Genomic DNA, 24,994 nt, shown 5'->3' with positions numbered 1-24,994 from the left:
GTGTTGGCTATTTCTGTTCCTCTCCCAATATTTAATTAGTTCCATTCGCTGTATCAGGTTTTAGTTTACCTGCAGTGACAGGTAATTCTGCTCAGCCCTCCACAGTCTATGTGACTACATACATCAGTATGTCATCAGTGTTACTATACTGACATTTCAGTATCTCCTCAGACCACCTTTTATCAAAACCTCCCACTTTCTCCTTGAAAAACAGTACCACTCAGTCACAGCAGAGCTGCAAACCCAAGGACTTCCCTCAACTACCTTCTACCTATTAATCATGCCTGTAGGTACTTCACTACATATTTCAGATTAATAATTCTAATAATTCTGGGAAAGGGAAGACATGCTGAGATGACATCATGATTTACTTAATTTTAGTAACTTCAAAGGTATCTAAAGACTGTTCCCTTAGCAAAAATAAGAAGAAACCAAAAAGATCACAAAAAAATCAACCCCAAAGAACCCCACCATGAAACAGAAAAAAAAAAAAAAGTAGGCATCCTTTCCAAACTTTTTTTGTTTCAGGACAATCATTATCCTTATCAGGACCAGCCGAGTGTTTACCCACATCAGCTGGTGCTCAGGAGAATAACACTTGCATTTGTGTATAAACTCACTAGTAAATCTAGACATCTTCTTCACAACTCATCATACACACAACAGGCTGAAAAACTTGTTCCCCAAGAAGCTACTGTATCAGCCCTAAATATTGCTTTGTAGAAATCAGGATCTGAAAACCTGAGGTACTTCTACCAGACTACAAATCCAGGGTGGGGTTTACTGGATTGCTTGTGCAGCACCTTCCAGTGACAGGAGCTGGCTGGGACCATGTCAGGTCTTTGCTGAGCATCAACAGCAGGACCTCTGAGTAATTTAAAGATATTTAGGTATATCTAAGGATATTTAGTCTATCTAAAAGATAGACTAGGATAAACAGAGCCAGCAGATCTCGCTGTACATGTGCACCTAGCTAGGAAATGAGCAGACCTTCCCTGCATTAGCACTGTTGAAGTCCAGAACAGATACCAAGAAATTGTGACTGGTGTGACCATGTTTGGTTCTGATCCTAAAGAGACCAGGCTATACTGGCATCAAGGCTGGTCAACAGATTAACAAGGGTAAGCAGCAGGGTTTGCATGATGCTGGGAGTTAAAACTTAGGTTAGAACACAGCGTAAGGGAAAGACAGGCTGACTCTGACAAAAGAAGATAAGGTGGAGACATCACAGCTGAATTTAACATGCAGTTCACTTTATTCTGGTTCTCTGGGCATGTGATGGAATAGAAAGGGGCAGCATCCAGATTATAAAATGCTTTCAACTGGGGCTAAGACAGTTTTCTGATCTTTCTGCCCTCTAACAGAGGATGATATAGGAGTTCTCCTTCCCCACATCTTTTCCTCCCTCACATTAGATGTTTCCTTCTTAAACACAAGAACTACTGCAATCCTTAAGAACACTTTACCTCTGTAACTTCTACCCATTACTTACTACTTCATCTTCAGCCATTTTTCTTCTGAATTAACTTCTCCAATAAAGGTCCTAATAATTATTTGAGCATATAACCCACAGAAAAGCCCTGAGCAATTAGAGCAAGTCTAAAGTTACTTTTGAAATAAGTCTCGATATTGAAGTACTCATATGCCTACCAGAAACAATATTACTGCTGATAATCTTGCCTCCCAGCGTGGCGAGTGATTTTGGTACTACAGTAATGATGCTACCACTTGTAGTTTTCACATAAGTAGCAGCCCCTGGAGTTCCAGCCATCCGAGCCCCTATAGAGGGGCTAACCGTTGGCCGCGTATATGTTGCTTGAGTTCCTGTTTTAAAGAGAGAACAAGAAAAGCTCACTGTTAGAATGTGATCCTCTACTAGTATTTGTGGAAAAATAAGTTAGTTTAGAAAAAAAAGCACTGGATTTTCTTTAAAGAGACCCCACAGTGCAATTTATTACCACCCTTCACTATTCTCCTAGTACTTTTCAAACCCACAGAGGAATACTCAAGTATATACCAGCATTAAATTACCATAAGGGTCTTCTGAACTATTTTACCAAATTATTTGTGACTGCTATATTTTATTTCACGTCTTTGTCCCTAAGATTTTAATTTTCAGCAGTGTTTAGATTTTGCCTGTATGTTTGCCACTTGGCTCCTTAGATGCCCGAGTGTGGCATCTGGACACCAGCAGAACTAATCTCATCCTCTTCTAAAGACACCTACACTGTCCCTTCTCCTGTACGATAAACTGTTTATAAAGAACACCACCAACGACTGGTCTAAATATCACTCTAAGAGAAAAATGTAATTTATACTGATAATGCAAGTTTAAGGATTTAGCATTTAGCAGTATAAAAGAAACCTCCTGACGTGGTATAAATGCTGCTGATTCTGCTGACCTGCTCCTCAGAATGGAAACAGAACTGAGTCCACAAAAAAAAATGGCTCAAAATAATAATACAAGTCAACAGCTACACGAACACTGTAATTCCACTATGCTTGTACTGCCGCAGCTAGTGCACTACAGACCTTAACTGCCAAAGATCAGAGCAAACCGGTTTGTTATAACATGAAGGCTATGTGTTCAAATCCAAGAGAGCACAATATAGGTTTTACCAATTATATGAACTGCAAAACTGCTAGATTTTAATGTACTTAAAAAACATTAAGTACTTCAAAAGTTAAAAAAAAAAAAATATTAACCATTAGTTTATGCTATCATTCCCAACCCATGCTAAAAATTCAGGAAGCAAGTTAAAGAGTTTTCTGAAAACTAGGATAAATCTGCCTTTCAAGTTTTCCTCATACAAGTTTACAATCTGAACGGTCTGCATTATTTCTGATCTTTAATCAATAAGAAAACACAAATACAATTAGATCCCCAGAAAAACACTGGGAGTTTAGAGTTCAATTTACTGGCCTTTTTATAAATTAGTTGCAGGACTATGAGCAAGTCACCTGTCCTTTAAAGTCTGTATATGTAAAATAGGAATGATGCTGACATACCTGCTTGAGGTACCTAAAAAGTTAAATTAATGTAAACTGTCTAATACAAGGTGCTACAGAAGTGCAAAGTATCTGTACAGGTTACAAGAAAATTTCCTTTAGAAAAAACCCACTGGGGAAGGAACGCTCATATTTTTGTTTACCAATTCAAAGAGATTGTAAGAGGAATAAAAAAGCACTCAATGCAAAAATCCTAATCTAAAATAATTATCAACAGGATTGTGAATGTGCTGTTGTGCTCACTGTTCACAAGAGAGAAGTGTTTTGTTTTGTTTTTTTTTCACCTTAATAAACCATGTTTCATCACCTGTATGTCTGGGTTTACCCTCCCTTCCCTTCTCAGAGCCATAACTTACCAGTGGGAGTAGTGACCAGTTTAGTTGTCATGATAGTCCCATTACTGCTAACCACCATAATGGGTGAATTGCTACTGCTGGGCAAGGTCGCTGTAACTGGTTTGGGAAGGATTTTACTGGGCTGCACCTGTTGAGTGATTATTTTAACACCTAGGAAAGGAGAAAGGTCACTGTTAAAATACAGGCACGAAAAGTTACTTTCTGAAACGCTTTCTCAGACCAAGCCCTAGTGGGCAAGTAGCCTCACAAGGCTTCTATTCTGAGTCCATATATTCTTGATCCTGAAAATAATTTTTTTGTTTGTTTAGGTTGGGTTTTTCTTTTTTGTTTGTTTGTTTGTTTTGCAAATAACAAGACAGTCATCATCTTTGCCTTTCATGTGCCTGTTTCAATTCCTAGACACTCCCACTGAGGCATGGGATTCCATTCCATCACTAATTTGTTGTAGTGATTTTTAACCTTTTCTGGTCCAAGATTCAAAAAATAGAACATTTCCCAGGAACCAACAGGTTACAACCAATACTGAATTGGCTCATAGAACGAACCATCAAAAAGTAAAGTAGTTCTTCATCAATTTAGTCTGTAGATTCTAATGTGTCTTAATTAGCCTAGTTGAATTTCATCCCTCCGAATAAATTAAAAAAAGCTTTCTCCACAAATTATTAGTGAGTGTAAGGAAGCAACTGTGACATTGACTAGGGAAGGCTGCTTTAAGTAAACTGCTCTCTCTCCTTTTGATTTATTGGTTATCTTGAAGTCACAAAGGAATTGGGCTGAAACAAGTTCTGAGCAGAACCAGCAAGAACAAAAGGGTGAGGACACCTTAGTACAGCAAGGACTCTGCTCCCTCTCTCTCGATTTGTGTAGGGGAATGGGACCTCTGCAAGATTCACTCCTCACCTGCAAACCAGGAGATTCATATCATCTGTTCAAAAGTATATCCAGGACACCTGCATCTTAAGGTCTGTTCCATGGAGAGGTAAATGTATTGCATTGTCTTGGTCAAATGCCATGAAACACCCAGACTGAATTAATCCCATCTAAACGTAAGCACTTCTACATTTGTACACAAATTATTTTTAGGTGAACAATTTTGTCCACTTGGGATGTGAAACATCCTCCGGAGATGTTTTCTTCTTTCCACATTCACTATAAAAGCAGTATGGAGTAAGTAAGCTCCGTACTTAAATAATGAAGTTAGGAAAGAAAAATTGAAGCCTTTGTATCATCCAGACACAAAACCGTATAAAAAGCAATGCTTCTGTGAAAACTGATTCACATCTTCCAGAAAGATTAGGTATCAGACAGTATTTCCATAGACACTTCAACTAAAAAGAACACTGAACCTAAACCCATGGTAGAAGGCAAGGAATGAGCTCTTATTGGTCAAATATTGTTCAGTGACTGGAGGACAGAGGCCTCTTATCTGTCTTCATTAGTGGATATTTTTTCTTGGACAATGATCCTATAATCCAAAAGGAAGTTTATCAAAGGACAGGAGTAGGGCTGTTTACTTTTTCATTCTATGTTCTATTTTACTTTGAGCTAAATAGTATAAATAGAAAATAGTATTTTTACTGACATGATGAATATAAAATATGGACATAAAAATACTTTGCACTTTAATAGCACTTTCTCCTTCGTAATCAGATAACTTTGCAAGCCTTACTTCTCACTACATCTTACGGAGATAAGAACTATTCTACAGCCAACATAGAAAGATTACATGACTTGCCCAAAGTCAACTGAATGAATCAATATTACAAAAAAAATCCAGTCCAACTTCCAGTCTCAGATCTAATTGTATTTGTTTTGACAAGTACCTCAAAAGTAGGTTTTGATTTCTGGACCCAAGAAAATAATTAAAACATGGATTAACTTCTTTTTCCAGTTGATACAGTTGAACAGCTCTTGGATCTTCAGAAAACTGGTGTCTTCCAGGTTGCCAATCACTTTTGAAGATATTTACATACCTTTCAATCTCTAAAGATAAAACATTTATTCCTAAAGCATGGTCTGTATACCTGAACCAAACAAGAAGAGTGACAGAACCAAATTCTTCAATTATTGTTAGCTGAAAACATTAAGACAGCCTTTACTATCTACTGATATCCAGGCTTAATGCCAAATCCTGTACTCGAGTAATCATGCCTTAACGGTATCTCCCCATGCACAGTTTGGGACAGAATTCTGCCCTAATTTTCTGCAGTTGTGGTTAGACCTCACAATATGACCCAAGATTAACTCCCAACTACCTGATTCCTGTTTGATCTGAATGGTGGGCTTGATGCCAGGTGGCAACTGAGATTGCTGTGGCTGCTGTTGAGCTACAGAAGACTGCACCAGCTGCTGTTGCTGCTGCTGCTGCTGTTGTTGTTGTTGCTGTTGTTGCTGCTGCTGCTGCTGTTGTTGCTGTTGTTGTTGGGCCTGTTGTATTTGGTGCAGCTGCTGTTTGGGGGACTGCTGATGCTGTTTGGGAAACTGTGCTAAGATCTGAGTTGGATTCCCAACCAAACCTTTTGGGGAAGGTAGTCTGGTAGAGGCAACTTTAATTGCTGATGTAGACACACCTGTGAAAGAGTAAATGGTTTAAGACTGAACAGTGCAACGTGAAAGAAAAATACTACAGTTTCTTAAACACTTTTGCATTTAAACTGCCTTTACTACTGAAAAATGCACAGATATACATGAAGAAACAAAGCTCTCACATAGCAGAAGTGCTCTATTCAGAAGCAAGGGAGCTTTATATTGACTTTCAATGTGGCAGCAGAACAGCAGCTAATGGAAAGGCCACAATCCCAGTCTACTTCCTGCACCTTTTGTAGCACAAATAATTCACAAATATTTTCAAAGCCTTATCTTTAAGCTTCAAGTAAGCAAAATATTTATGGTGAAAATCATTACTACAAAAAGTCAGGGATACGAGGATGACAAATATCACACTCATCAACATTAGAAGGGAGTATCTGTTAGTGAGCACAATGTTATTTTAAAAGAATGAATCAAGTAATAGTATGTAATTAGGAAAGTGTAGAAGGCACACTTCTTGTGCTGATAGGTTAGGTGATCTTACAAGTAATAAAGTGATTAAAACAAGTTTGTAGTAAGATGGAAAGGCTAAGTTCCCAGATAAATCTGAATACTTATTTTTGTCGCTCCCTTACATAGCTGTCACAACATTCTAAGCAAAATTTGGCTTCATCTAAAATTCTAAACTGCACATCCATAAGCACCAAAAGAGACAAACATAATGTCCATGTCTTGGGAAGGCAGTTTTTAACCAAGTCCCAGTTGTAGCGGAAAACAGAAAGAAAATCTCCTCTCTTACTTCTCTACAGATGGCAGTGATAATGATAGAAATCATAATAAACTACAATTCTGGCCATCTAAATAAGCAACCCTTTTCTCACTGCATCATCTAAGATTTATTTCTCCCTTTCCTTGGTCAGCTGTTTTCATTCACACGTTTAACTTTCTTTGGAGTGATCATCAGTTACGTCACAAAATGTTTCACCAGCATCTTCTGCAATGACACCAACAGTCCTGGAAAAAACACTGTTGGAGAGAGATTCCACCTAATATATTTTAGAATTATAGCCTCTTCCATGATCAAACCCAACTAAAAATCCACAGTTCCAACAAAATTAAATACTGCTTTAAGACCTTGAACATACTAATCTACAGAGCACAAGAACTGATTAACAGAAGCAATATGGACAGCAAAGCACCTCCTCAGCCTTGATTTTGTTGCCCAACTTTTTGTGGAATGGAACAAGTGAAACAAATATGGACCAGGAAAAACTGCCATGTGGCACTTGTCATTGCTGGGTACAGTATTTTTCAAGTACTGCTCACTGAAGCCCTTTCATTCATCTTCCCTTACAAATGTTCGCTAGTGGCTGTGGAGCTGAAACAGTCAAGCTGGCATACATAGCTGGAATTAGAAACCAGAAATCTAGGAATTGTAATCCAGGCCCACTCAGGTCTTAATTTTAAGGATCTGAAAACTGACGTGCTGATAAAATACACAGATAAAAGAAGTGTAAACACTTCTCTACCTTTCAGAACTGTCATCAAGTTTAGTTATCACATGAAATGTTCTAAAGACTAGGCATGCCAAGCATAAATTGTATTTATTTGATGTCAACTTTGCATCTCTTAAAGCCTCATTTACAAAACATGCAATCATCTTAAAATATTGGAAACATCAATATTCCATGCACCAGAGTTCTTAAAGCCAGTGATTTTGAGGCTATAGTGTTTTAATGCTGCAAGTAAAATCTTTTCAAAATAAAAAGCTATGCCACACCATCTCACCACACTCTCTTTGAAAAGAGGATCTGCACATTAACTGTTGAAGTAAAGAGGGAAAGAGTTCAGTGAGAACTTTTGTGGAGTCTCTTGCATCAGTTTCATCAGTAGACTTCTTTCACACCTCCTGTGCTTTACTCATCACGTGTAAACATAAAGTGCATTTTCTCCTACGTTATTCTCAAAACACAGGTCAACTCATCAGAAAAAGAGGTTTTATAAATATAATGTTATTTCCGTACCTTGTGCTACTGTTGACATAACCACTGATGGTGTTGATGATACCACAGCAGTCACAGCAATAGTATTTGCAGTACAGGAGGGAGTGGAACAGCTACTGCTGCTGCTGCTGCTACTGACCAAAGAGGACTGAGAAGCAGTTATAACCACCGGTTGCTTTTGAGTAGTTGAGGCAATGACTGATGTTGGGACAAGTTTCGTAACTGCTGCATAGTTGTGGGACTTTGAAAGGATGTTGGGTACAAAAGTTGAGCTTGGAGAGGTGGTTACTATTATCACCTGAAAGAAGAAAAAAGAACAACAAGAAATTCATTTGTTCTTTGCATTTATTTAAAAGCATAACATTTCAGTAATATATCTGTCTGTATATTCATAAAGTTTTAGGGACACATGTTTATTAAGACCATTTAAGAGTGTCATAATCGCATTTGCTGGCAACAAAAAAATCTCAATTAGTTTGAAGAAGTGGTGATAAACATTTCCTTAAAATTAAAAGGTTTTTTTTCGAGGGAAAACAACTGCTATCTAATTAAAGTAGAATTATCTCACATCTGAAGGCAAACAGACAGCAATGAACTGCTTGGCTTCATTAAACTGAGCCAGGAAAACTGAAGCCCATTTTTAATGGAACCAAAGGGATTTGCAGCAAGTTTTAAACACCATTCTCCCAAACCTTGCACATACATCAAGAAATGGCCATGAGAGAATAATGATTTTTTTTTTCTCTTTAATAATTAACAGTTGCCGAGTCAGTAACAGGAAAAATTTTTTGATCCGCAATGCTGTAAACAATCAATATTTCATCAGTGAAAAAAAATGATTTAGGTTTGAAACAATTTCTGCTTTAATTAGTGCTTTCAATAACAACAAATTCTTTCTTATCTGTCTGAAAACCATTTGTCTAAAGAGAATAAACATTACCCCTAGTGCGAGTTACAATTACAACACCATGAATCTGATCTGACATAGAAAAACACAGAATTCGTTATAACATTGGAGGAGGCCTGTTCTTATGCAACTGACCTAGAAAACTACGCATTTCTTAAGTACTGAATATGGAGACTGTTTACATAAAGTACCTCCTTATACTTACAAACACATAGTTAAAATAGAAACACACAGCACAGAAATACATCTTTACAGATTACCATGCAAGATTATTAAGAAATTGTTTTAATATAATGCAATTGTCCCAATAAAAATTTCGTTTATTAAAACCTTGAAAATTAAAACTTATTAATGATTTGATGTAACAAAAGCAAATAGAAAAAAAGGTACAGAGGAGCAAAGAAAACCTGGGTCAGCTCAAACCAAAAGTCTTACACTACCCAAGGACTACTGAAACCTTAATAGAAAAGAAAGAATATGATAATGGCACTAGAAACAGACTTAAGTGACAGATCAAGCAGTAAGAAACTAAGAGCTTACAATTTGTTTTAAAAAAAAAAAAAAAAGAGAACACCACATAGATGGAATAAAAGCAACAGACTTCACCACCATGGCTGCCTCTACCTTTCCTTTTGCCCCACTACTTAGTTTTATGATCCCCACTACTCAGCTAAGCTGTTAATAACCTGATCTGAGGAAAACCAAACCCTTACCACCTCCATGAGCTACAGCAGGTTGACCACAACTGACCAGTGCCTGAAGGACAAGGTTTCCAGATCTGCTGTCCTACCACTTCATCGCATTCTCCGGGAAGAACATTTCCTCCGCGTCACTCTTATTTTTGCCTTCTGTCTAACCTTGATTTGATCAAAATACCCTTCTGAAATTGCTCTCAGGCTACAATCATGCAGAGGATCTACACAACACAGTGTGATTCTGGTATGAGGCTTGCAGGTGAAAAGATCCTATGATGTGCCTCTGGAGTTTTATCCTGTTTCTTAAGTAGTCAGTTAATACTAGAAATACTTCCCAAGGGTTTGAGTTTTAGGGCTACCTCCATTCCACCTAGGATAACTAATTTAGGAATACAGTCAAAGGGCAACTTGCAGCTAAAAAAGAGATTATTCACATTAAACTTCCTATATAATCTGTAATGCAACAGGCCAAGTTCAGCGTCTCCACATACAGATATGTAGGAGGAATCTGGGCATAATCACAACTTCTGAAGACCACTGTTCTTAATTCAAAAGACAGGGATAAAACCATCAGTTCAAGATTATCACTTAATAACACTTTATTTAATCACACAAGGAAAAAAAGCTCGTAAAGCATTATGGTTCAACAATAATTGCTGTCCTGTGACTAAGCAGGTTTGGGTCTCTATTTCACATGGAAGAACAAAGTTTATGGATCTTCATGTACAAAGCATATCCAGAAAACAGATTTTTTTTGTGTAAAATTTAGAAGTATTAAGGCTCAAATCACGACAATTATATTTTTGAGATACTATTTTCTCACGTATGTGGAAATGATCAAAGTAACCTCATCATGAGTACCAAAACTACATCGGTTTTGGTTTACAGCAGAAAGACTGACTGATTTAAATTAAAAAAAAAAAAGTCAAGTTGCTTTTTGTTGTTGCTGATTTTAATTGTTACAGTAAAAACTAATTCCTAACATACACTGAAATTAGTCCCGTCAGCTCTATTTTGAAAGACATCACAATCTAGTCTCTGAAGAAATAAAGTCATTAACTGCCAGAAGCTTCACTAGCTAGACTCCTTCTGTGTCCTAGACAGAGGACTTTATTGAAAGAGAATCCAGAAATGGGAGCTGTGACATTATTAGTTGTTACGACAAATCTTCCTCCAACCTACTAAAATGTCACAACAATTCAGAAAGCTGGCATGCAGAAATGAAGAATTTCATTCATATCCAACAGCTTCACTCATATCCAACAGCATTTGTTTAAAATAGTACATTTCCAATTTGAGTCTAACAAGTCTGACATTTAATTTAAAACTACTAAAAGGGATTTCTCCCACCAAAATGATCCAGCTATGTATTTTGGCATATCTAAATCCAGCAAAAGAGGGCAGTGTGACAAGTTCAGATGCAAACACTACTATGGCTCCCTAATGAAACAAGTGATGATTTTCCTATCGTTGTGGATTAGTAAGAGAGTCAAATAGTACTATGCAAAGCACATCCCAAAATTGCCATGACAGAACAAGCAGAGGCACAACTGCAGAGAAGACCCTATCCATAGTCCACTCTCTTCTTTTTGGAGATTTAATACATATTGTGGTAGTTAAAGATGAAGTGTAACTCATACTTACTACAGCACTACAGACATTTAAGGTAAAAAAATTCTTCCTGCACAGAAGATGAGCCCTAACAAGAGCAACAGGATTGGTAGGTTAAGCTCTATCCTAGCTGTGGATTCACTGCATTGAATGCAGGACATTTTACTTGATGGTTTATGCTCACTCACGGATTTCTATACATGTATTCAGAAATGAAACTTGATTAAAGACACTGTTAAAGAACAGTGAATCAAGTGAAAGCATCAAAGAGCTCTGAAGTGGGAAAAGGCCAGAAAGCAAGTTCTTCACTGCACATTACTTCAGTTAATCTTCCTTGGTTTTAAAGTTTCCAAAAATCAGGACATGGGAACTCTGCTAATCCAAATAGAGTCATAAAACAATCAAGAAGACTAATAGAACAAATACTTTGTGAAGGTTTGAGCTCAATAGTCACTCTCACAGTTGGAAAAAAATGCCTGTTAGTGGCCAGCCTACCATCACTCTGTCGGTATCAAGGCCAAATTAATTCCACAGACCACCACCCCCCCCAAGTCTGCCTTAATTAATAACCAGACCAAGAATGAACTTGGTCTGAGCCATTAATCTTTTTTTATATCTTAAGAACAAAAAAGTAGACACCTCTGAAATGCTTCCTAAAGCATGGGAAAGTAGTCATGCCATAGATCAGGTACGTAAAAAAAAAAATCTGAGTCCAGTACAAAACTTCAACACGGAAAACCTTTTCCACACACTGCACTCTGGTGAAAGCTGGGCACACTCAGCTGAAATAATGTAACTGATTTTGACCACTGCAACACTGTTAATGTAGAATGAGAAATGGCACACTGGTACTGAATGGAAAATAAAGCCCCCCAGTCTTTGATCAGCTCCAAGAATAAGCTTTATAGACCCCAAAAAACTAGTCTCTAAGACAAAAGGCTTGGCAAAGGAAAGCCCATGCCACCTCTCCTGGAATTCTACTACTGCAAAGAATAATTATAAATAAGGAAAATAGAAATAAGAAAGATTACCTTTGACCAATAGTTGTTACCATCTGAAGGCTGTTCAGTGGCCTATGTGATCCAGTTCTCAGTGGACTAGTGTCCATATCACAAAACCCAACACCACAAATGGTACTAACTGGCAACCTTGTTGGCAGTCTCACCAGAGAGGCCAAGAATTGAATGAGCATGGAGACTGAATCCCCTCTCATCCCTAGAAGTGGTCCCTTCAGGTCAGGGTTGAGGCACATTGGTGGGGCAGTCTGGGGGAAGCTTGCACTCCCGCTGCCTGTGCTGTACCTGTTCTGTGGATAAAAAGAGGGCTTCAGTCTCCACGGCTGTCAATCCAGGTCCTTTCACACACAGGTGAACTAAATTCATACAAGAGTTTGGTTTTCTCTTTGTTCGCTTTAAAGAGGGATTACCTTATCCCAAGCGCAATCCTTAAAAAACAGCTAGACAGTTCACAGAAAGGAAGAGTCAAATAGCACAGCTTATTCATTGATAAAACCAGAATAAAGTAACATTTGGCAGCTTCCCCCACATACCTTCTGTGTTGTCGTGTTTGTTGTCTGTGTTGAGGGCTTAGTGAAGGTTATTTTCACAGGCGACATGTGTGGTGGTAAGGAGTTGGCAATGCTCTGCATTATATTACTCATCTTGGGGCTGCCACTTACAGGCACTGTGATAGTTTTAGTGACAGGAGTCACTGCCTTCGGGACTTCTTTCAGGAGAACAGGGGAAGAACTAGAAGAATTTGTTCGCCGTCTTTTGCGGGGCTTTTCATCATCATCTGAGCAGCTGACACCTGGAAAAGAAGTACTTTGTCTAAATTATATTTTTCCCATCTGTGGCTCTCGGTGCTTTCTAAAACATTACAAACTTGATGAGTCTTACACCCACTTTCAAGTAAGATAGAAACAAACAAGAGGATAAATTACATTTTATGGTCACAACTAACCTGTAACACACCACAGCTGGTCTTAGTCTTTGATACAGACCATACTTACAGTGCCATAAAGCAAAGAAGCAAAACGCCAAAAACCCCAAGCTACTCAGCTGCTGGGTTATTTCATTCAGTTTAAGAGATTAAAAGAGGCAATACAGGGAATTCATTCTGCCTCTAGAAGTTTGACTAATGAGACTATACACACAAGGGGGTTGGGATAATGTCATGCACAGTTCAGTTTAAAACTTTACACTACGCTGCTGTTGTTGCTGCTGGTTTTGTTTACAGCAACTAGACTACTGAAGTTTATCCTCCTGCAGTCTTCTCTGATTTCAACCTTTGTACCTACTTTCATGCTATGCTCATCATTACAGTAATCTTCTCCCTTTCACCTCAAGACAGCAGCTTGAAATCCATTTTTTTTATGACATACTTTAACTATGGAGGTCAAACCTCACTTTATCAGCTTCTGTGTTGTTTGGTGTGTTTTGTGCAACAGATACAAACCACACAATCATTTAAAAAAAAAAAAAAAAGAAATCCAGCCTCAAAGGAGTTCATTCTTCCTCACAACCATTTACTGCACACATATAAAAAAAAATCTGCTGCAATATTTAGCTGAGCAAAGGATAACAGCAAGATCAAAAGATCTTAAATCCATATGAAACTTGCCAAAGCGGGCAACAGGTTTATAAACTGGTGTACATTAAAGAAAGATAAAGTTTAATAATCTTGAAAATCTCTTACAGCTATTGGGTCGCATTTATGTTTACCAAATTAGCTAGAATTAAAAAAAAAAAAAAAAAAAAAAAAGAGATAAGCCAAAAAGATGCAACACTTCTACACAGAACAAGACTGAAGATCTTGTTCTGTATGCCTGGGGCTTAAAGACAAAAAATGCTGTCACAACACAAGCAGTCTTGCTGGTGACCCAAGCAAACTTCGTTGGCAGTCAATCTCTAATTAGGGTCAAGATCTAATTACGGTCAATCTCTAATTAAAATAACTAAATATTTTGGCATTCAGAAAGTGAAGACGCAGGAATTAACACGGACAAGAAAGCGCCCAGCAGCACAGCAAGTGATTTCTGAAAAATGGGATTCTCTCGTAGTAGGAGTACCAGCTCATTTGCAGGGACACTTCAGAAGGCTGACAGTTGTATCCACACAAAGATGGGGAACTGAACTAGAGAAGAGAAGCAAAGGCTCTATTTTAAGTTTGCTTTGAACTCCAGAAAATAGTTTTAGCTGCCTGTAGCAGTACAGATCTGTAAGTCCGGATTTCAAAGCTCTAATCAACGATTTACTTTATGGCCCTGAACAAGCCGAGCAGTGATCTCCATCTATAAAGCAGAGATTTGGTTACGTGACTTTTAAGGTCTATTATGAAGAGGCTTTTAAGTATTGCAGCGAGTGCACTATGCAAACTTGTAACTGTGAGGTCACTAATCACACTGAAAATGTGCAGGAATTTCAGAGTCTCAAAATCCATCTGAATCAAAAATTCGCATGCAGCTAGGATATCTGGACACAGCTTCTACTTTGGTGGGTCACCAAGAAATACTGAAGAAAAAAAAAAAAAAAAAAAAAAAAGAGAGAGAGAGGAAAAACAACACAAAAGAACCAACACAGAAGTAAGAAAGTACAATTAAAGTAGCAGAACATTATTTTATGTTAAATACAGCTCAACTCATCGCCTGTTTTCACTGCTGGTGTTCTGCAAGAAAGTTATTCCCATAATTTCATGTTAAAAATTGCATTTGTACAAAGTTTTTCCCAAGCATTTAGCTAAAAGGTAATACAGCTCAACTATAACTCACACTTGACAAGCAAGGAAGCAGAGGCACGGAGAGGTTAATGGCTCAATCAGACTGTGACTTGGATGAGGTCACACAGCAAATCAGTGGCAAAGTCACGACTGTAACTCAGGCCTCCTGAGTTTGCTCTTAAGTAGGGTTGTTAAAACTAACGTGACTGATGTATTCTGAGAGACACATGATTCCTTAAAAAAAAAAGAGCAAAACGCACACGAAGTGAGGAAAAAATGAAATCTAGGGATGGACAGAATAAAAATGAGAATCTTTCATCCCTCTATCATGTGTCTAGACTGGTTTTATACTCATTACCATGTAATAATTCAATAGAGGTCTAAATTAAATTTTTAAGAGGTTAAGAACATTTTCCCCTGAATCTTTAAACTAAAGCTGAGTGATTAGTGCATTAAATCAGAAAAATGAAAAATCTTAATGTAACGGGTTCTGTGGGCTGCTATAGCCATTAAAGATGGTGGTTTGCAGATAATGTTGTATTTATGTACAACGTCACATTTCTGACTAGCTAGACGTGTATACAAACATGCATACAGAGCATGAAGACTAAAATTTTTTTTTTAATATTATAACTATCCACACCAAGCATAAAAATAGCACTTATCAAACTTCACTATTAATCTTTGTCACCTGCATTTTGATAAACACCAAATAAGGACATAAGGAAACAATTATTAAAACTACCTTTGGTGAGCTGGGCATATGTATGAGGACGTATTCTGCTTTTAGAACTAGCTGATTTATTAGCCAAAGAAAGAAGCAGGGTGGGAGGGGGAGGTGAGTGGGAACAAGAGAAAAAGACTGTTTCTAGATGTTATGCCCTGGGATTTCCAAATTTAAATACATGAAGATCGGTATCTGGTGGGATTTCCTCTGGAGTTTTCACAGTTGCCTGGGAATGCAAGCCTCTCTAAGCTTCGCTTCCAAATAAATCACAAAACGGCCAGACATAGTTAATGTAAGCATAATAAATGCTTGCCAAAGTACTGTATTTTTAAGAAGTCTAGGTCAACTGTGAAAGTGGAAATGAGACACCTTTCCTAACTCAAATAAGTGACTATTATTCATTATTTAAGCAGAAGGAAGAGGGAAGTCCTCTGCAGAAGCAACCAGGAGAGCCACCTTAAAGACAAGTTCTGAACAAGCTCTATTAGAAACCCACTGATATACAGCAGTCCCTATATTTTCAAAATACTTTTCACTCTTGTCCTTGCCAGTACTGCTCCCTGCAGCATTTTTACAGTGAGCGGATTTATCTTGAACACAATTTCTCTGAAAAAGGGAAGCAATAAATTCATTCTTTAGACTAAACGAAGGCATAAGGCATTAAATGACTTGCCCAAGGTCAGAGTGTTTAACTCGGGCCATGCTTCAGCCACAAGACTGTCCCTTTCTTTCCCTTTTGTTAATCAGTTGCTAGTATCACTTACTTTTGACGTAAACAGTACTTCCACTTGGCAAGACGACTACATTGGAGGCTGGGCTGGCAGGTCTGGGGGACTTCACTGTCGCTACACTGCCACTTGGAACAGGGGCAGATGTTGGGGTTGAAGTGGTACTTGTGTAGGAATAGCAAACCACCACTGAAGAGGAGAAAAGACACCTTCCATATAACTGAAGTGCAGAATCCCATTATTCTATCACTATTTTAACAACTGGATTGGAAGCCAAAGACTTACTGGGTCATTATCCACATCTTTGCCTCTGCAATCCTGTCACTGTTGAATACTCCCCAGCTTGTCCTAAGCGTGGCCATGGAATTAATGGCCTTCAAAGACAACACAGAAGTCTAACCTCCCCTCCTCCCATCCCCAGAAATCTGTGCTGCTGAATCTAGATTTTTTTATTCGTATTAATCTAATGGTTTACTTTACAATGTGTTATTTTTAACTTTAGCATTAATTCGGTATTTTGACCTTTTTGCTTTTCTGTAAATGACCATATCTAGACTGGTAATGGCCAGAAAATAGCTAGTGCCTCTCCTCAACAGTGAGTTGAAGAAACCAAAATATACCTTCAGTAATGAATAATTGATTTTGCTAATCAGCTTTTTTGAACTGTTGCCTGTAAGTAGTAGCACAATGATCCAGTATTTCTCACAAAACTGGAATAAAACAGCCTGTTTCAAGAAGTGTTACACATTCTCCAGTTATATGAAGCGTAATTCTAGCCTATTCAGCCAAGCTAGATGGAATGCACACTAGCATTATTTAAAAGGCATAGAGAAAGCAGAACGCAATCTTTTAAATTGTTAACTTGTATTTTTATGCTGAAGTAAAAAAAAAAAAAAGAGAAAGAAAACCAACAAAATTTTCTTTACTTTCACCAAAACCTACTTACATTCTTATTTTAAGATGTTGTGAAATATCTTTCATCACCCACAGAACTTTACAAAATCTTAAGCCATTGGTACAAGTTTTTATAGTTTAGAGAGTTTAACAAGTTAACCAGTGAATATCCCCCTCATTTCCTGGCAATTTGTCGGGTTTTTTCTTTTTATTTCAGTTGCTAGTGTGCTAACATAAAGCTGTCAGATCTGTGCTGCAGATGCTACAAAGGCACCTTTTAAAAAATTTTTAAAAATATTTCTATATATATTGTTCAATAAGAAAGATTCACAACTTTTTAAAAATATCTAACACTTAAACCCGAAGATAACCGTTTATATTGCGACATTATTTTTATATTCCTACAGATTGCAGTAGAATTCAAGCTTTCTCTCACCTTCTTTGTTTCCAGTTTCTGCAGGAACTGGAAGAGATGCGTTGTGCTGAACAGCTGCATTGGCAACGGCATTAGCGGTAACAGTAAAAGCTGTTTGTGGAACAAGCCGTGGCATCAGCGGCACCAGTCGACGACCTTCTATAGACCATTCGGAAGAGCTATTTGGTCCAGACATACTAAACAGAAACGCACATTCTATGAGTATTCTGACGAGTTTCCAAAATACTCAGTACACTTCAAGTGCCTTTTTTTCCAACAGTGAAAGTTTAAAAGGCAGTTTCTAAAGACATACTAGAGCAATAATCTTTAACTTCCTTCATTTTATGAAAGCCCTTACGTTTTTCCCACCCGACATAGAAATCCTCCCACAGAAAATTTAAGAATTGCTGCTTCTTTTACTGTTTTGTTTTGCAGAGACCTTAAAGGGCTTGATGTGTGTGGATGTCACACTCAAAACCCTCATATTAGTTTAGCTACTATTCAGGGAGAGTTGGTACACTCTACTTCTGGATGACAAGAATACCTAGACATACAATAGATTTCATAAAAGACTACTGAAATGGATTATGTTACAGGGAAAAACCCTCAGCTTCTAACAAAAATCTTGTTTTATTTGAACAGAAGAGTTTCTCAGACTTATTAAAGCAGTCCCAAACAAGGTATCAGATCATGAAATGATTTAAATATACCCTGAGCATCTTTCCTTAACAGAAACCAGCCTGCTTGCTCTAGTTTTCTCTTAAGGACTTACACAAAAACTATAAAGCTTGCAAAAAATGCTGTTCTTATCTAGATGGAGAAGTGCTTCTGTTTATGACTGTTTTACATGAATCATTTGTCAAATCAGCAAAACCCAAATGGCAAATTATTTTTCAATGCTGTTATGCTCTTAAGCAAATCAACCCATTTAATGTATTAATATATTCTGAAAAACAACTTCTCATATGAACTATTGCAAGCAAGTTGCAGCAAAAGCTACCACAAATTAGTTTGTAAAATGCAGAGGATCTGCTCTGTTGTTAAATCCTGACACGCTTCAGCATTCTTCATACATATTCATATAGTACAAGCCGAGCTACATCAGCTGAGGTAAAAATACATTTTTAAAATCAAAAATAAGACTACAAATGTTGCATATAGCAAAGCTAGTAAAGTTGGCTTTCCTAATGAGTTAGAGAATTATTTAAGTCAAAACTGTATTACCATCACTTACAAAGAATTACCACAGGAAAAATAAAGAGATGCAGCACTTCACAATTGCACCTTGTCTGGATTTAATATCTCATCCATCTGAAGTTCAACACCTCAGGACAAACTTTATGCTTGTTCTGTAAAATGCTAAAAAACAGAACTACTACTTAAAAAGGAGACTCGATTCAAGAAAAGAATCCTGATTTGACAATTAAATGCTTGCTTTTCATTATTATTTCCCCTTTCTTTAAAGAAACGTAAGAAAGTTGGTGGTTTTTGTTTAATAAATAGCTTATTTCTAACTCTTTAAAGTTGAACATTAAAACACTAAAACATTAAATGTCCTTCTGCAGCACTAAAACAGCATGCTAATTTTGTCAAGTCTTGGATCAGAGAACTGCTCACTCCAAGTGGCCTGCTATCTGTATGATTACCTTTTTTCCTCTCCATAACACCTAAGCCAAGTAGTCAAACTTAAAAATCAGTGGTTGTAACACAGTAAAAGAAAAAAATACAGACACTTAAAGCCAGCTCTGTTTAAAGAGAGTTCTTAATAGTAAGACTGTTAAGTAACTATCAAAGATACATAAGCACTTGCCCTCTTGCTCCTCTCCACCTCTCAAAATCATGTGGAGCTTGCAAAAGCAACCGCAAGGAGGAACCAGTCCAGTTGATGCCAGCACAGCAGCCGCATCAAGCAGAGAACAGTGGACACTGATGTCATCAGTCAGCTTGCTGCAGCTTTTTTACTCTGACCATTTTTTCCCCTCTGTGCTGATACACTGTTTTCCACTAATCTCTGCCACCTCTTTCCCTCCCTTTGTCTTTCTGTGTAGTTAAGTCCCTCTTAATATAACCTTTTCAAACGGATTTAAATAAAATCAAAAGTAAAACAGAAAATAATAAAGCAAACATGTTCATCCTGCTCATGGATTTCTCTATTTTCTCCACTCTCTGTTTCTTTTGGTCTACCTTACAGAAAGCTCTTTATGACAAAGGACTGTTTCTTCTGTTGTACTGGGACACCTTCAGATCCAAAACGCAACAGTACAAACTAACTGCTTCTAGCTTCCTGATGTAAACCTGATAATTTCTTCATCCATACAGCGTTTTAACTACTGTTCTTTAAACCACCATCAATCTTCAAAGTTCTATCAGTTGAGGCATAATGGATTTTCCAAAAGGTACCTTTGGAAATCATGTAGAAAATGACCTGTAACTTACTTGTGTGCAATAGTCGTTAGTCGTTCATCATTTACTGCTCTTCGAACTTCAGCACGATGTCGCTCCGTTGAAATACTATTAAAAAAACCAGCAATATATTTTAGTCAGAGGGAGACATGAACATTTATCTAAATCTTCTAGCTAAAATTAAACATGAATAATCTACTCAAGAGACGAAAGGGAACAGGCATTTTACATTTAAGAGACTGTCACTTAACTTTTGCTATCACAGTGAGAAAAGAATGAATGTATTATTGCTCAAAATATTACTGAAGAGTAAAAAGAACACTACTGTTCACAGGGTACCCCTGCAAAACAGCTAGAATCCAACCTCCTAATGAGAGTAATAAATTTAAAGCATATGGTAGAAAAAATTGCACAGAGCATGCAGCGCTCTTTCTTGATGTAACTTGGTCCCAAACCCCTTGAAGTCCCACCCTGACGAAACTCCAAGCTAGCACACACTAATGAGGTAGCTGTAATCCTTTTAACACTCAGCACCTCACAAAACACCAACAAAACAGTAAAGCTTCAACCACAGAAGCCCAGTTGTTTTCCTTTACTAAAAACTCCAAGCAGAATAGGAATTAAAACTCCGCAAGATGAAGGATCACTTCTCTGAATTAAAATTTGATTTGTGATACTACTGATAGAAAAATTACACAATACTTTGAAAGAGAACAGGTCATTGGTTCTTATTTTAAAAATGTCAGGGTTACCTAAGCACTTTAGAGAGTTCTCCAAGAAGATCCTTCTTCTCTTTCGTAAGGTCTCCCTGTGCACGTAAGGCACTGATGACACCTGCATATGCCTCCAGTTCTGAAGAATTAGAGCAAACAGTATTTCTATTTAATGCTCACAGCAAAGGGGAAGAAAAAAAGTTATTTTCAGTATTACTGACAGTATTCTATTAATTTTCAAAATCGTTAAGAGGAACATGTCTTTCAATTATTTAGTGCTTTTCAAAAGAGATTGATGATTTAAAACTCTCTTAGTCAATTACTCTGCATCGTACAGCTTTTCTATGAAACAACTGTATAATCACAGAGGATTATCTAGTTTATAAACCCAACCACATACTTCAAGCTCTCTCTTAGCTGACAGTTCAGCCACAAAGCTTGAAGAAACACTCCCCGAACTTGGAGAGTAGCTCAGAATTCTCTAGAAGTGGGAGAAGAAAATCTTTAACACATATCATTATTAAAAGTTCCATGAAAAATCTTGGCTTGAAAAAGAACTACACTATGAAAAGAGCAGCTGATTTTTTCGTAATGCCTTTCCTTAATTAGCATGGAAAGTATTGGCTCGAGTTTATTAAATAGAATCATCACAATCTTTTATGCCCATTTACTTGATATGTACAATTGCTTGAATCTGAAAAGAATGCAACACACTGAATTAAATCTGCTCAACACAAAAGAGACAATCCAGCTATTCTTAAACGTTGAGCCATCACAGAGATTAACTCACAAAAATACAACTCTGATTTAACGTAAATTTTTAATTCCAGGTGACCTACATAAATGTCATGCCACTGGTGTTTTAAAAAATAAAATAGTGAAAGGCTACTGAAACTTCTGAATTTTGTTTTACTAAGCAGGGTGAAAATACACCCAAGGCAAATAATGGAGTCCGCTAACTTGCCAAAGAATGACTTGCTGTTCTAAGTTTAGCACAGTTTAAGAAAACGTTACTGAAACTCCTGCTTTAAACCAGAAATACAAATTCTGTCGATACTTACATAGGTGCCTTTCATTTGGCACCCCCATTTCAGCAGCCAACCCAAACCCAGCCCACAACAGATCCCAGTCAACCAAAAGCAAGAATAAAAGGGGCAGGCCAAAACTTAACACCTCTGAAGTTTGCTGCATAAGAAAGACTGATGCTATTCTGAAAAGCTTTCAGTTTAGGATTCCAAAGAGCTCATTTACAAATCAAATCAAGGAATTGTGTTGAAAAGAAGTCCTGCTCTCCAGTACTGATTAAGCAGACAAAACACAAAGCAGAGTCACTTTGGTTAACTATGCACAGGGATGCTAAATGACCTACAGAAGCATTTACAGCTTTAGTTATAAAACATTTGCTAATTAATGCAATGGTTATTGCTAATATCAACATTTATTTAGACAACCATGTGACAATATTTAAGATACTAATTATTTTCCTGTGATAACAACATAAAGTAATTCTCAGATACAACCGTGTAATTATTTAGCAAGGACAGATTTTTTTTTTTCCTTTCTGCATTTTTAATAGGGATCTTCTACACTAGAGCTTCAAAAATGCACATTATGGACTTTCGGAAGCTAGTAAAGATTACAGAACAGCTGTAACTAGCTTTCTCACCCCTATGTCTATGTAGCAATCACTAACTCATTAACTGGTGCCTCTCTTTCCGGCACAAAACACATCAAACAGCCAAAACAGGTTTCACAAATATCCTTATCTCAAGTGTAAGGTGCTACTATCACCTCCTTATGCAGTTATAAGCCACGTACACCAGGTATCACACACCTCAGGATGCATTCCAGCCTCACCTACACCAGCACATTTCATTCATGACGGAGTAACCCGCTATCGCTCTATAGTCAAGCTGGAAAAGTGGGACTCTATAAAGCAGAGGAATGTTGCTGGATATGACCGTTAGACAGCTATTTGCTCCCACTGCCCGCGCTCCTTCACCCTCCACTCTTGTGGTGTGTGCATTTAAACTGAGAGCTTCTCTACCCGAGGAGAGACACGGCTGCTACAGGCGCTGATCCTCTGTTACGCTACCAGGGCCCCCTTGTGGGGACACAGCTCATGCCAGAAAAAAAAAAAAAAAAAATTTTTCCTGTCAGCCTAGGTTATGTCATTGAAGGAGGTGTAGCTGCAGTTCTGTTTGGCTTAGCTGCACCAGCAAGGTTCTGCCAGCACACCGCCGTCAGCTGGGGTGGAAGTTTTTTTTTTTTCCATGTTCCTAGCCAGCAGAGCTACGTTAACAAAATTTAGTAGCACAGATCCGGTCCAAATCCTTTGGCATCCTGCACTTTCTCCTAGTTTTCATACTTCTTGAGCCTCGTTTAAGGCCTAGGGCTGTCACCTTAAAGGATGCACAGCTTAGTTGCAGTGTTGTGTGCAACATCTCTGTCACTGTTTCAACAGAACACAAATCCCAGATTCCCAAGGAATGAAACAAAAAGGGCAAAGCGAGAAAAAACAAATTCTCAAGTCTCAGCAAATAAAGTGGATGGCTTCATAATGTATGAGAACCTCGGCACAGTTAAGAAGTACAGCACATCTTTGAACATTCAAGTAAAACGAGAACAAGAAAAGCTGTAACTTGACGGTCACAGGAAGTTATAGGGAGTCTCAACTTTTCTCCTGACATCATCTCCTAGATTATGCTCCTCAGAAGAAAGTATGAAAAGAAGTCTAGGGGGTTTTTTCTTCCCTTCTAGTGTTATGCATCATTCAACTGGCAAAAAAACCTTAACTAAATAAAAAGAAATTCAGCTCTACGAGCTCAAAAACGACTGCACAAGATCAGATCAATGGTCTAACAAAAGATTCTCTCTCCTGCAGTAGCCAAAACCAGATGCGTGAGGGAAGAGCAAGTATTTTTACCTTCCAAAATACAAAAGCATGTCTCCTTGTACATGTATATTTACAAGGTCAGAGCACAAAAAAAATCTCCCAACATGTGTCTATTGGGCAGGGTTCTCATTTGAAACAATGCAAAATGCTCCTGTTGTTATGACAGTTCAGCAAGAACATTGTTTTCACATTTCCCTGATAATTTGTGCAACTGCAAACCATAACCCATCATAATATTTTCCTGTTTCAAATCTTTACAATAGTACCTTTACTACTTGAACTCCATCCCACAGCACCAGTTAAACCAGGGTTCCATTAATTTTTCTGGTACAAAAAGGTGTCTAATACAAAACTGAAAACCAGATGAAGACCTTCCTGTCACAGAGTATCCTGTTGCACGTTAATAGTCGTAAAAAGAAACAGCAATGCAACACTGCAACATCGAGGCAGAGATGGACTAGGACATCCATGAGAGATTCGACCAAACCGAAACAATTCTGCTCTATTCATTTTGCTCAGGCAGAGAGCATCTGCCAAACATCATTTTAAGCCAGGGCTGTCAAACCAATGACACATGCAAAATGCAGGAAATGACTTGGAAGTTGCCTGTAGACATATTAAAGTATTTCGTGGAAGCAGCAGGCAGGCAAATCTTAAAAGGGCAAACATACAGACCCACAAATTGTATCTTACTGTACCCAGTTTGCGAAGGATCCTCTTGCATTCATCTCTGCTGAGATCCAGAAGAGTTGGCCACACCACAGGCATCTTTCCCTTGTATTTGTGCTCCCACAGAGCTCAGCCTCGCTGAAACAGGAATATAAATGCAGTAAGTGCAAGTCCATCATTTATCGATTTCCCAAGCCGATAGATGTAAACTCTCCTCAGCCTGCTCACAACTCCACCGACACATCCCTCCCATCCCCGCTCCAACCTTTGTAATGGCATGCTTGCCATGCAGGAATTCGGCAGTTTCGCATGGGCACGGACCTCCTACACTCTCTTGCTCAGATTCATCACCGAAGCCTTTCTACCGAGTTTCCTATCTCCTTCTCAAGCCTTTTTTTTATGCCGAAACGCTCTCCGAATTGATGTTCAAGTCTCCTCCCTCTCTTTATGCACAGAGCACCTATTATAAGAACTCCTCCAGCTAACCGCACGCTCCCCCTTCCCCCCGGGGAATGCATTTAGCACTAGCCTATTATATGACAGAACGGCAAAAACACCGTGAAAATTCGCTTTCCACGTACCAACACAGCCCCCAAAAAAACCCAAACACGGGAACACCCCCTCGTCCGATCGCATCGCGGCGAGATTCCGGGGGTGGCGGGGAAGGAGGGCGCATCTCCCCGTTGCAACGAGGATAATAAAGGAAAAAAGAGGAGAAGGAG

At 38.1% G+C, this 24,994-nt stretch overlaps 1 protein-coding gene across 1 annotated transcript in view; it reads right to left on the bottom strand.

Annotated features, from left to right (window-relative positions):
* Window positions 1-24,407, bottom strand: part of EMSY (EMSY, BRCA2 interacting transcriptional repressor) — a 38,282-nt gene extending 13,875 nt beyond the window's left edge. The window contains exons 1-10 of the mRNA XM_026850691.1: window positions 24,302-24,407; window positions 20,747-20,846; window positions 20,028-20,102; window positions 17,613-17,788; window positions 16,319-16,471; window positions 12,660-12,919; window positions 7,919-8,195; window positions 5,621-5,935; window positions 3,366-3,515; window positions 1,651-1,824 (exon numbers count right to left, since the gene is read on the bottom strand). Of these exons, the coding sequence (XP_026706492.1) occupies window positions 1,651-1,824; window positions 3,366-3,515; window positions 5,621-5,935; window positions 7,919-8,195; window positions 12,660-12,919; window positions 16,319-16,471; window positions 17,613-17,788; window positions 20,028-20,102; window positions 20,747-20,846; window positions 24,302-24,371 (1,750 nt within the window). The 5' untranslated portion in view covers window positions 24,372-24,407. The remainder of the gene's footprint in view (window positions 1-1,650; window positions 1,825-3,365; window positions 3,516-5,620; window positions 5,936-7,918; window positions 8,196-12,659; window positions 12,920-16,318; window positions 16,472-17,612; window positions 17,789-20,027; window positions 20,103-20,746; window positions 20,847-24,301) is intronic.
* Between the last annotated feature and the right edge of the window lie 587 nt (window positions 24,408-24,994).

This window comes from Athene cunicularia (genome assembly GCF_003259725.1).
Source record: "Athene cunicularia isolate RWA chromosome 1 unlocalized genomic scaffold, athCun1 chr1_part1, whole genome shotgun sequence".
NCBI classification, from domain to species: Eukaryota; Metazoa; Chordata; class Aves; order Strigiformes; family Strigidae; genus Athene; species Athene cunicularia.
This window is presented reverse-complemented; position numbering and strand designations above follow the sequence as displayed.